At 44.0% G+C, this 13149-nt stretch overlaps 1 protein-coding gene across 2 annotated transcripts in view; it reads right to left on the bottom strand.

Moving 5' to 3' along the window:
- EFR3A (EFR3 homolog A) overlaps positions 1-13149 on the bottom strand; it is a 96224-nt gene that overhangs the window by 58139 nt on the left and 24936 nt on the right. For both annotated transcript variants that reach the window (XM_063129915.1, XM_063129916.1), the window contains exons 3-5: positions 8159-8235; positions 5899-6026; positions 3315-3465 (exon numbers count right to left, since the gene is read on the bottom strand). In XM_063129915.1, coding sequence (XP_062985985.1) covers positions 3315-3465; positions 5899-6026; positions 8159-8235 — 356 coding nt within the window. The remainder of the gene's footprint in view (positions 1-3314; positions 3466-5898; positions 6027-8158; positions 8236-13149) is intronic.

The raw sequence follows: 13149 nt of genomic DNA, 5'->3' as shown, positions 1-13149 counted from the left end.
TCCTTACCTGCTGCCTCCGTCGCTGCCGCCATCTTTCTTCTGGCGGCTTCCAGTGCCGCCGCTACCGCCAGAAATGAAAGGGAGTAGGCCACGTGATTTTAAGATACAGCGCAGCCTCTACTTATTAGTACCTCTATGGTCACCATAGTTTGTGACCATAGAGGTACTACCTCTATGGCCACAAACTACAGTAGCCATAGAGGTACTAATCCCAGCAGAGGCCACGTGATATCTTAAAATCCCACGGCCTACTCCCTTTCGTTTCCGGCGGCGGCACCGGAAGCCGACAGAACCAAGATGGTGGCGGTGACAGAGGCAGCAGGTAAAGAGACTGGTTGGGGGTGGGGCTGGCTATGAAGCGCCGAGGTGGTCCGAAGCTTCGGAGCCAACTGGCTTCATTTTCAGGCCGCCTCGGACTTCACCCGAACCACCTCGGATCAGTGATTCGGAGGTCCGAATCGCCCCGATCTGCTTTGGTTTTGGAGTTCGGATCCGAGGCGGTGCACAGCCCTAGAAAAAATCGACTTCATGAAGGTGCCAACGCTGACTCCAAGTAAGAACAGGGCTTTTTAATAAAGCCTTTGATGGTTAAATTCACCTGGCTTGCGCATTGTTTTAACTGTTTTATTTGTTTTTATTGCTTTTAAATTATATATTGGTTTTAACTTGATTAATAGTTTGATTTATTTTTAACTGTGTATATTTATTGTTTTATATTGTATGATTTTACCTGTACGCCGCCCTGAGATCCTAGTGATATAGGGCGGGATACAAATGTTTTAAATAAATAAATCATTCCCCCTGCCCCCATTTTGTTAGAAATCTCAAATTTGCTACTTTTACATCCAGCTAATGTACTTTCTGCAATAGTCAAATCCACATTAAAAGAAGGGCTGTAGCCAACTTGAAACCTATTCCAATTAAACAGAAAAGAGTTAAAATAATATATGTTCTATTCTTGAATTGCACTTTCCTCCAAGTCTTTCGAACCACTCATGTTGCTATGGAAAAGACTTATATCAATACAGGAAATTACACTATCACATCATTGGGGAAGAACCGCGAAGAGCGCAAAGCAAAATTAAAATACATTAATTTTCAATACTCGATAGCAAGACACCGAACTCATTTATGTATATTACACCCAACATAACTCAGAGGTCACCTTCTCTCTCCGTTCTTCAATCACTGTATTTAAGAGCACTATCTGCTTTCTTTGAGCCAGGTTTGAATAGCAGAGGCGTTTTTAATGGCCACTCCACTATTGTGGAATCCCTTCTTTCAGTAGCGGTCTTCAAAGGCTGACACGATCACCCCAGTTCGCATGATCAAAACAAGCCACCATAGATTAAATAAGCCATGATAGCTTGTTTTAATTCGCGGCACACGCGAGGCACCACTTCCCGAATTGCCCACCGGGGCATGGCTTGTCAGGTCATCTGAACCTGGGTAGCATGGTTTGTTTGACCCTCAAACTCCTCCCATCCACCCCCAAAAAAGCCTTTTGGTTGTTTACTTAATCATGTGAAGCCAGGACCAGGCAGATAATTACCCAAATCATGCCCTGCACATATCCACACACCCCGTGGATTTAACAAGCCTCAGTGATCATGCGAACCAGCTCTATGTTAAATACATAGCATTGTTATGCTCCAAACTTTATAAATTTAGTGTAAGTGTGTGGGCCCCAAATCTGGATCAGGACCATCATGCATGGATAGGGAGGGTTAAGCTTCTCACCCAGCCACCTTCCCTCCATAGTTTCGCTCCCTCCTTATACAGGGGCTAAGGAAAGAAGAAGAAGAAACTCTACTGGGACAAATGGAGATTTTGCCCACTTTCCCCCTTCCTCATAGGGATGGAATTTGGGAGGGGGAAGTGTCTGGGTGGGAGGGTTTAACCCCCATACCCACATATGGTGGTCCTGATTCATATTGTGTACCACAAACTTACACAAAAGTAAAGAAAAAATAGGTTCAGATACACTGCTATGCATGTATGGTGCTGCTTCTGGGGGAGAAATGCTGGACCATCAAGGGTGAGCTATTCCACCTGCTCCCCTCCCTCCCCCCTCCACCTGGAGACTTTAAAGCAAGGCTGGAGCTGAAGGCTGGGGAGTGCTGCTTCGGGGGAGAAATGCTGGACCATCAAGGGTGAGCTATTCCACCTACTCCCCTCCCCCCCTCTTGGAGACTTTAAAGCAAGGCAGGAGCTGAAGGCTGGGGAGTGCTGCTTCTGGGGGAGAAATGCTGGACCATCAAGGGTGAGCTATTCCACCTACTCCCCTCCCCCCCTCTTGGAGACTTTAAAGCAAGGCAGGAGCTGAAGGCTGGGGAGTGCTGCTTCTGGGGGAGAAATGCTGGACCATCAAGAGTGAGCTATTCCACCTGCTCCCCTCCCCCCCCCCACCTGGAGACATTAAAGCAAGGCTGGAGCTGAAGGCTGGGGAGTGCTGCTTCGGGGGAGAAATGCTGGACCATCAAGGGTGAGCTATTCCACCTGCTCCCCTCCCCCCCCCAACCTGGAGACATTAAAGCAAGGCTGGAGCTGAAGGCTGGGGAGTGCTGCTTCTGGGGGAGAAATTATTATTATTATTATTATTATTATTATTTATTTATTTATATAGCACCATCAATGTACATGGTGCTGTACAGAGTAAAACAGTAAATAGCAAGACTCTGCCGCATAGGCTTACAATCTAATAAAATCATAGTAAAACAATAAGGAGGGGAAGAGAATGCCAACAGGTACAGGGAAGGGTAAGCAGGCACAGGGTAGGGAAAAACTAACAGTAGAAAGTAACAGTAGAAGTCTGCACAACAGAGTGCTGCTTCTGGGGGAGAAATGCTGGACCATCAAGGGTGAGCTATTCCACATGCTCCCCTCCCCCCCCACACCTGGAGACATTAAAGCAAGGCTGGAGCTAAAGGCTTTTTTCCCCTTACCTGGTTTGTTTTGCTGTACATGCGTGTTTAGTATATTTTGAATATTATTGTGATATTGTTGATTTGTACATTGTTAAATATTGTTGTAGTTTTTAATTTTTGTAAACCGCCCAGAGAGCTTCGGCTATTGGGCGGTATAAAAATGCAATAAATGAAATGAAATGAAATGAAAAACGTAATTCAAAGCAATATTATTTTAACATTTTGTTTTTTATAAAAATGAATAATATGCTGAAAGTTCCTTCTAAAAGACAATTCAAGATAAACACCAAACACATCTTTTTTTTTTCTTTTGAAGCCAAGGCCGTTCCATGCCAGTTTGGCCTTCTTCAGCTGAAATTGGACTACAGTTCAACTGGGTTTACTCACTGAGTTGGTTCCCAGAACTTGCAGTTTTGGCTCTCCGGACTCCAGCAGCTTAGCAACCATATGAAGGAAACTTTCAACAAACGGCTTAATGCTCTGAGAATGGCAAGCCATCAAGAGCTGGTCCAGGGCCTCCATGGCAATTAAAACATATCTGAGGGAACAGACGAGTAAGATCCGCCTAAGTCGTGCAGCGAGTATTCAGGAAAACAAGCATGTTATATTGCCAAGTGAGCTTAGAGGTTCAGTGGTCCAGGGAAAGACGAACGAGTGATGGTGCTAAACCTTGCAATGACCCAGTTTGCAATGCCAATCTGCCGTGCTTGCAAAGCATACCAGTACTCTGAACCTGGTCACTGCCTCCTACCCCTTTCGTAGCTGAGGTAGGAAGGGAGGTATTTCTCTTTCTTACCTCTTGCCTGATTCTTAAAACACTGGTAAAGTAGCATCATTGGCACCAGGATGCTAGGGATTTAGCTCAGTTTCTGGACCAGAGGATGGTTCACCCATCATTACCCAAGACTGCAATCTCATGCACATTTACCTTGGATTAAGGGTCCACAGGACTCAGTAGGGCTTTCTTTTATTTCAAAATACACAGGGTCAGGCTCTAAATCACTGCCATTTCATAAATGTATGCACAGCTGATGTACAAGGTACAATATCCACAATATTCGTTTTTTTAAACGAAACTGAAGAAATGACTAACTACATTGGGCTGAATCCAACTGTGTCATCCCACTGATGGAAGCAGTGGAACCAGAAGGGAGCTATTTCCCCCACCATCTACCCACCCTGCAGCCTCTGCATGCCCTCAAAATCTGCTCCGGAGGACTGGGAAACCTTCTGGAGAGTTGCAGAAGTAATTTGGCCCAGACCTGCAGAGCTGGGAGAAGCAGATACTTGCAAGAACTGCTTCCTCTTCCTCCAACAAGCCTTGCTTGAGCCTTAGACAAAGAAGAAGCTGGCTAACTAAGACTTTGCCTGCCTCCTCTCACGGTTCCACAAGGCTAGAAGAAGGAAATAGAGCCTGTTCCTCTAGCTCAGCCTTCCTCAACCTGGGGCGCTCCAGATGTGTTGGACTACAACTCCCAGAATGCCCCAGCCAGCTGGCTCGGGCATTCTGGGAGATGCAGTCCAACACATCTGGAGCGCCCCAGGTTGAGGAAGGCTGCTCTAGCTGCCCCCCTCTTCTTTTCCCATAAATGCCTCTGGGTCCAAACATGGGGCTCACAGACATTCTTAGGAATTTAAGATGGCAGGTGGTGGAAGGCAGATGCTTTAATCTGCAGCACAACCATTTTGTCGCGGTGCCCAAGGGCCAAAAAAAGCTGCCTGCCCTTTGATTACAGTAACTCTGCTCTTTTCATGATAATGAGTGATCATTAACTGTAATTATTTCAAAGCGTAAATGTACTAATTCAAGCCTTTTTAGCAATTAGTTTAAGCACTGTAAAGTCGGTGAATGAACCACAAGCTAAAATGAGTCTCTCCTAAACTGAAATGGGATTATCTCACTTCCTTATACTCAGTTGAGGTGGTGGCTCCAATTTCAGTGGGGTGGTAAATCTGCTCTGGGGTTCAGTCAGGACCTTGGATGGCTCCTTCGGAGTTCTGACTGAAACCCAAAATGGATTCACCACCCCGCTGACATTAGAGCCACCAGCCTCTCCTGTCCTTGCTGTCCCCCTGCATTTCAGGCACTGCCCAGCCAAAGTTCCTAGTTGCAGTCTTGTGGTGTCAAAGGAGCAAAGAGACTTTGCAGTGCAGAAGCAGCTACCTTTGTGCCTAGTCCGTAAAATTCAACTAGTTCAAAATAAGGCAGCCAGGTTGGTCACCAGCACACCTAGGGGTGACCACATCACACCAGTCCTAAAATCACTTCACTGGCTGCCAATTAGTTTCCAGGTGAAGTATAAAGTGTTGGTTATCACCTTTAAAGCCCTACATGGTTTGGGTCCAGGCTACCTGTGCAATCGCCTTCTCCCATACAATCCGCCTCCCCCACACTCAGGTCCTCTGGGGAGAATTTACTACAGTCAGCCAAAACTAGGCTAACAACTGTTACCCAGAGGACCTTCTCTTCTGCTGCTCCCAGGCTGTGGAATGGCCTGCCAACTTAACAGTTTTTCTGAATTTAAAAAAGTTATAAAGTCTGATCTCTTCCGGCAGGCCTACCCAGTTGAATTTTAAGATGTCTGGCAATTATTTTAATAATGTATTAGTTTTATATGTTTTTAATCAGTTTTATGTATTTTACAGTATTTTTGTATTTGATGTTGTTCCCCGCCTTGATCCAGAAGGAGAGGCGGGTAAGAATTATTATTATTATTAATTATTATTATTATTATTATTATTATTATTATTATTCCCAAACATGAGACGTCCACCAAATATGTAGATCTAGCCTAAAGCAAAGGAACAACAATTCTATCACCAGAAAGGTTTGGTTCCTCCCAGGACAGACTTACGACATCAGTACTTTGACTAGTATCCAGTTGTTTTCAGGTTTTTTTTCCAACCAAAGTTACAAACAGCTCTTTCTACCACTATCCAAGGTTCAAGCCCATAGGATGTATCTCCTTACCCATAGCGGTGTCTGACAACATCCCGGCTCAGTCGCTCTGCTAGGTAAGCACCAATTCGATCTAGCTTCTCAGGTGCAGAAACAGCATAGAAAGTCAGCTTCTCCATATCAGCTTTAACAAGGCCATCCTAATAATAAAAAGATTTACAAGTCAAGTTTCCACCCTCACCCATCAATTTACAGTAAACATGATTTATACATCTATTACTATGGCAAGATATCAATTTGGCTAAAGTGTTGCAGATAATGGTAACAGATTGCTTGTTTGCTAGAGGCTCTTTCAGACATTATGGGCTTCTCTCTCTCTCTTTTAAAAAATCATTCCACTTTACTGCGGCTATCTGCACCCGCTTTCTTTCTTGGATGTGATTGGCAGCATTACATGGGCATTAAATTTCCTGCTCCATGTGCTCAATTGACTTTACTGAGTCAGTGCCCTCTGGTGGCGTAACTGATGGTGCAATTTCCTGGATAATCCCATTTTGGGGGTTTCAAACCCGCAATAGCATGAAAAGGGCCCTGGATGATAATGACATGGTGAAATGAACCCGCAAACTTCCATGAGTGGCAAGTCACAAGCATGCTATGAATCACTCGTTTAGAGAAGCTCTATGTGTGAATGGGATGGGTGGGGTGAAGGAGCACGACTGTGCACTCCCAATTTCTACAGTTCATTATAAGGTCTAAAAAGAGCTCCTGTATGTACAACTATATGTGCATAGGGCTCCTGCATGTACAACTACATGTGCATTAGGGCAGGGCTCCTTTATCTTTAACAGTTGCATAGAAAAGGGAATTTCAACAGGTGTCATTTGTATGCATGAAGCACCAACCCACATTATACTGGGAGATCTATGACTGGTCTTTTCTTTTCGATTTTTAAGTTAAGCCCTGCGGATGAAAGAAGTGGCACAAGGATAAGGATGTTTAATCCTCCCGCATCGGCACCGTACCATTTCCCCCCAATCTAAACCGCTTCTCTGGATCCAAACTCATTGGGGCCATAACTAGACGGGGCTTTATCCTGGGGCGATCCCCAGGATCGTTCCTGTGCGTTCACATGATGCACAGGGGATTCTGGGATCAGGAAGGGATGATCCCTCCCTTGCCCCAGGATCTCGCCCTACACTTTAGGCCCGTTTTTTCCACGGTCTCAGGCTGATCCTGAAACCACGGAAAGTGTGGCCCACCATCACGGTTTGTCCCAGCTCCTCGCGGTTACTCGCGAGAAGCTGGGACCCACGCACAGGGCACAGAGCTCCTCAGGAGCTCTGCGGCCATTGGGGTGGGGTGAGCGGGGTGGGGTGGGGAAACCACTTACCTTTTGCGCACGAGTGCTTGTGCGCTGCTTTAAAAAACAAAACAAAATGGCGGGCACAACATCCTCTCCCTCTGAGGTCATCGCGCGCCATGTGTTAACAGAGGGGGAGATCTCGCTATAAAAGTATCGTGAGATCTTCACCCTTCCATCGTGCTAGACCAGTAGTCTTCCCAGTCTCCAAAGCAGGGAGAGGGTAAGATAGATGGATACAATTCCCAGGGGGAATCGGCTCAGGTTGTAAGGCCAATACCACAAGGAAATGTTTACTGCTAAATTTCAAATACAGCCTGATCATATTTATGGAATCTTCGTTCCCTGAATCAATATGAGGTTGGCCAGAATGTGTAAGAACCAATTTGCTACTGGGTCAGGTTTAAATTTTTGCTATTGGTGTATAAAGCCCTAAGCAATTTGGGACCAGGATATTTGAGAAAACACCTTCTCCCTTAACGGCCTGCCCAGTCACTGAGGCTATTAGAACCACCCTCCTCGTGGATCCGCACGGATCTGCATTCCGTTTGGAGCCCATTCACAACGTATTAGCTCCCACTCTGTGAAACTCCCTGCCTGTTGATGTCAGGAAGGCACCGACATTATGTTATTCTTAGCACATGCTGAATCCATTTTACTTAAACAAGCCTTCCCTGACTGACCGGTCATGGTTTTATTGGAACAATCTGATTTTAAAGTTTATGATTCTAATAATAATAATAATAATAATAATAATAATAATAATAATAATAATAATAATAATATCCCTTTTATTGTTCAATGCTCGGATATTTTATTGGATGTAGAGCGGTATATAAATTGTGTAAATCAATCAATGAGATCTTGGGTCATCTGCTGGAGCAAATCAGAACCAGTGTTAGAATAAGCAGCTATCTGATCAATGAGCTGCTGCATTGCTCCGCATGGCTCAAATGCTGTGTTACTTACTTTCGGGTCTTCAGGGAAGATGTTATCCACAAGCCGTTTGTAGCGAGGACGCAAAGCAGCGCAGCAGCAGCAAACACCTGCAAAAGAATCATTATTCAAGGACATGGACACAGCGAAGATAAATGTAACAGGAAGAATCGGGGTGCAGTAGCAAGAATTTGGCATGGACTAGAACAGTATGAAGTGCTGTAAAATATATACAAATGAACTTCTCGTTATCGCAGTAAACAAAGAGTTAATTGGGCTTGCGACTTTTTTGCTTGGCCCTTTGCTCACATATGTTTAGAGACAGCTTGATCCACACAAACGGAAAAAGCTGCAGTATGTGGAATGTGCAGGTGAGTGGAATGTATGTGGAATGTGCAGCTTTCCTAGGCAAAAATCCAACTCAGGCCTCATCTACACCAAGCAGGACATTCCACTATGAAAGTGGTATGAAAGTGGTATATAAAAAGCAGGAGCCACACTACTGCTTTATAGCGGTACTGAAGTGCACTGACAACTGTTGGGGCCCATTGACACAAGCCACATACTGCTTTCATACTAGGGCTGTGCACTGCTTCAGATCCGAATTCTGAATCTGAAGCAGATCAGGGTGATTTGGACCTCTGAATTCCTAATCCGAAGCGGTTCGGGTAGCTCCGAATAGCTTCAGACCGATTTGGATCCATTCGGACCCTTTCCTAAGCACATATACACATGAAACTGGGCACCGTAATAGCTTCTAATAGATCCTTAGTCATGCCAATTTTGAAGCAAATCAGATCATCCCCTGATTGTTAGGGAATTTTTAAAGTTTCCCCATTTACAAAACTGCATTTATCTCTGTCATTTTTCAAGATAAACACATGTAACTGGGCACCACGATAGCTTCCACATAGGACCTTAGGCATGCCAACTTTGAAGCAAAATGGATCATCCTCTGATTTTTAGGGAATTTTAAAACATTTTAGCATTCCCCCATTTACAAAACTCCATTCACCTCTGTCATTTTTACAGTTAAAGACATGTAACTGGGCACCGTGATAGCTTCCACATAGCACCTTATGCAAGCTGACTTTGAAGCAAATTGGATCATGCCCTGATTTTTAGCAATTTTTTAAAGTTAAACCTCAACCACAATCTACCTCAGAAATAAAATGTATATTGGAAGGAGCGAAAGTGCATTTCAAGACAATATTAGCACTTCAAAGGGAACACAGGGGAATCTCTCCCCAAAATAGGCTAGTAGTATGACTTTTAAATGAAAACTGAATAGCAATAGGAATTAATGAAGAATAATGGAAAGTAGTTTTTACGAGAGGAGTAACCAAATCAATCTGCGTCAATTGAAATTATTACACACAGATTTATTGCTGGTATCAAATACCTCATAGATTAAATAAAGTATATAGGAAATATAACTGTGTATGTTGAAAATGTGGAATCCAGTAGCTGATTATATGCACATGTGGTAGATGTGTTCAAAAATTCAAGTTTTGGGGAAATGGGCTAAGAGGGATATAACCAGGACAACTGGATACAACTTGTTCTTTAGCCCTAAAACAATGTTATTAGAGTTCTTGTAATCAGAGATCCCAAAAATTCATCAGCCCAGCAGCAAAACTGGTTATTGCCAAGAACTGGAAAAATACAAAACCAATTACATGTAAAGCCAGCTTTATTAAAAGTTGGCAAATGGCACAATTATTGAAAATTAGTGAGGTAGCTAGACTGAAATGAGGTAGATAAAAGAATCCCAAATTTATGGAGGAACAGAAATCTTTTATGGTATAGAAATTATGGTATAAAAATTAATATATATTTTTGCTTTGTTTCTTCCTAAATTATTTGTGTAAAGATATGCAGAATTGGATGTTATGTATCCTTTAACTTATTTGATACTTAATGCAGTGATAGATGTATATAATTTATTTATTTATTTATTTATTTATTTATTTATGTATTGCATTTGTATACCTCCCCATAGTCAAATCTCTCTGGGCAGTTCACATAAGATAAAAACACTTAAAAACAATATACAAAGATTAAAAACCACAAAAACAAGCAAAATACACATACATTTAAAACCACTATAACAACTTTAAAAACAATGAGCCAAAAAACAGACCCACAGTCATTACATATTGCTACATGCCTGGGAGAAAAGAAAAGTCTTGACCTGGCACCAAAAAGATGACAATGTCGGCGCCAGGCGGGCCTCGTCAGGGAGATTGTTCCACAGTTGGGGGGCCACCACAGAGAAGGCCCTCTCTCTTGTCACCGCCTTCCGAGCTTCCCTCGGAGTAGGCACCCGGAGGTGGACTTTAGATGTTGAGCATAGCATTCAGGTAGGTTCATGTCGGGAAAGGCGTTCTGTCAGGTATTGTGCCCCAAGCCGTGTAAGGCTTTGAGGGTTATGCAGGTTATGTGTGGTGTTATGCACGTCCTTTAGGTTGAGGAGCTAATACATTTGGAAGTGTATATTGCTCCTGTTATATAATAAAGAAGAAAGACAGATAGACTAACAACAGAGTAATTCGAAAACCTATTTAGAGCTAAACGTGTCAGCTTCTATGCTCATCAGTAGCTGTGATATTAAATGGCTACCTGGAGCAGGACTTTGGAATGCTGGGAGATTAAAATTCCTAAGGAGGAAAAAAACCAGGTATTGACTGGAACAATGCTCATGAATTATCCTCCAGATTAAGGCCATTTGGACTGGACAGTTCTGAGTCTGTAGATCCAAGCATGTCAGGGTCCTCTGTTTGTTCAATTGGAAGCAACTGGAAAACAGAGAGCCTACGAGCTCCATCCAACGAGCATTTTATTGCATGGTCGTTACTGGGCACTCATGGATTTCTTGCAGGCTCCTCACATGATGTCGTCTGCCTCTCTCACGCCTTCCGCCCCTTCTGGCCTTCCTTGCAATGCAAGAAAAACTAGAAAAAGTCCGGTTGCTGCTCTCTTCTGCTGTGTGTGGGAGAAGCAGCGTGATTATCATGCCGGACTGAATGGGCCTCATGCTCCTTGTTTACTTCCTCTTTTGAAACAGGAAGTACTGGTAACTGAGCGACGAAACTAGGAGAGGGGAAGCCATGGTAGCCAGCATTTTTTCCCCCAGGTGTGATGGAGCTTTACGTGCAAGTGAGTTAACATGTCTTCCAACAGGCTGCACTACTAGTAGTAATGATGTATGTTGTTATTACGTATGAGTCAAAGTTTTTAAAAAATGAATATTCAAAGGGGGTCCTGAAATATCCTTTGGGGGCCCAATGCCTCCTCCCCATTGCAGCTTTGGAAACACCCACCTGGTTGGGTCATTTTAATGCTCGCCCACCCATGTGGTAGCTGCTCACAGCTAGGAGAATATCTAAGGGGGGGCCTGATAACTGGATAGTTTGCTGAAATTCTCTCACATTAGGGTGTGTGTGTTTTATCTATCAATCTGCCTTAGCTTAATCCAGCCTTTCCCAACCTTCCAGCTGTGTTGGATTGCAATTCCCATCTTTCCTGGCCAGCATGGCCATTGGCTGGGAATACTGGAAGCTGCAGTCCAGCACAGCTGCTGGGCACTGAGCTGTGGAATGCTGGGTTAAGCTAAAAATTGAAATCATTCACCGTGAGAGAGAGAGAGACAGACAGAGACAGAGAGAGAAACCACCATGTGCAGTTAATAAAACAATGATATTTCATAAGCTATACACGATGGTTGTAATTAAGACTGCCAGCGCTCTAAGCAAGGCTGTGTCACGATTACTTGCTCAAGCAGTAGAACGTTACAGGGTTGCCGCAACGTCCATCAGCTAGGGGAGAAACACACACACACAGTATGCACCAGAGCTGAAGCATAAAAAATCACATATCATCTCTAATGACGACTGAATCCTTGGAGGTAAAAACTCGTTCTGCTTCATAAACCTGTAAAAACGCACAGATTTAACAGATGGAATGCTTCTTTTTAACTACTGCGGCAATTCTTTCCATTTTTTAAATTTTAAAATATCACTTACTTTGGTAAGGAGCACATCCTTTCTCTTTGACCAAATTACTTGCTTGACTGGCAATACTTCGTTTACTTAGAAAGAAAACGCTTCCCTTTGAAGTATGAAGGGTTTGTTGCTGTGGTTTGATTGTAAACTAAGGACATCACATGACAGTTTTACATGAGATCAGTGTTGCAATTATGTATTTTTAGGCTCTCAGAGGGGGCTCTTTAGATTACCCTTCCCCAATCTGCTCTCCAAATGTGTTGGGTTGGACTACAATGTCCAGTATCCCCCCAGACAACATGGGCCCCAAGTTGGGGGAGGCTGCTTTAGATGGCCATGTGTATTTCTTCACTTCCTTTCAAATGTGGTCATCCAGCCCTCCATCATTTGGGGAACTCCAGCTCAATCTGCTGAATGGTGCCCCGGACTTCTGCTCTAAAGTCCTGCCCTGATGGCACCACTGAATGAGATCTAAGCCATCCAAGAGACGGAATCTCAAATCCCTGGCTTGCAAAATGGCTTCATGGCATCCTTTCCAAGGTGACTGGGAGAACGGAGCCTCCAAATGGCAAGTGCAGTTGTAAAGTGATGCAGGTTGGGGCCAAAAAAACACCACCTCCAACTTCAAGTATAACCTGATGGATCTGAGCTAGCCTTGACTAGTGATAGCCACTGTGGGGAAATTCAGCCCTTTGTAGGTCTGCTGGATTTCCCCGCCAGCCCCAGCTCAGCTTGCATTTGTAAGCCAAGATGGGGTCTTTCCCCACAAATCCAGGATTGTGTGGGTCTTTTTTTGTTTTTGTGGGTAAATTTACGCAATTTACAGAGATAAATTTGTGCAAATTTACCCAAGGAAACAACTAAAAACCCTGTTCCCACCGCTATCAAGCGACTGTCCCTCCCTCTCCCAGTGGCTGGTGGCTGCTCGAAGTGAGAGCCGGCAGGGAAGTGCCATGCACTCACTTGCTGCCCCCACTTATATCCCCCGCTGCTGCCCCCTGCCCCTTACCTGGACCTGCC

Source organism: Elgaria multicarinata, chromosome 7 (assembly GCF_023053635.1).
Source record: "Elgaria multicarinata webbii isolate HBS135686 ecotype San Diego chromosome 7, rElgMul1.1.pri, whole genome shotgun sequence".
NCBI classification, from domain to species: Eukaryota; Metazoa; Chordata; class Lepidosauria; order Squamata; family Anguidae; genus Elgaria; species Elgaria multicarinata.
Note: the sequence above shows the minus strand (reverse complement) of the source record. Positions and strands in the feature narration are given on the sequence as shown.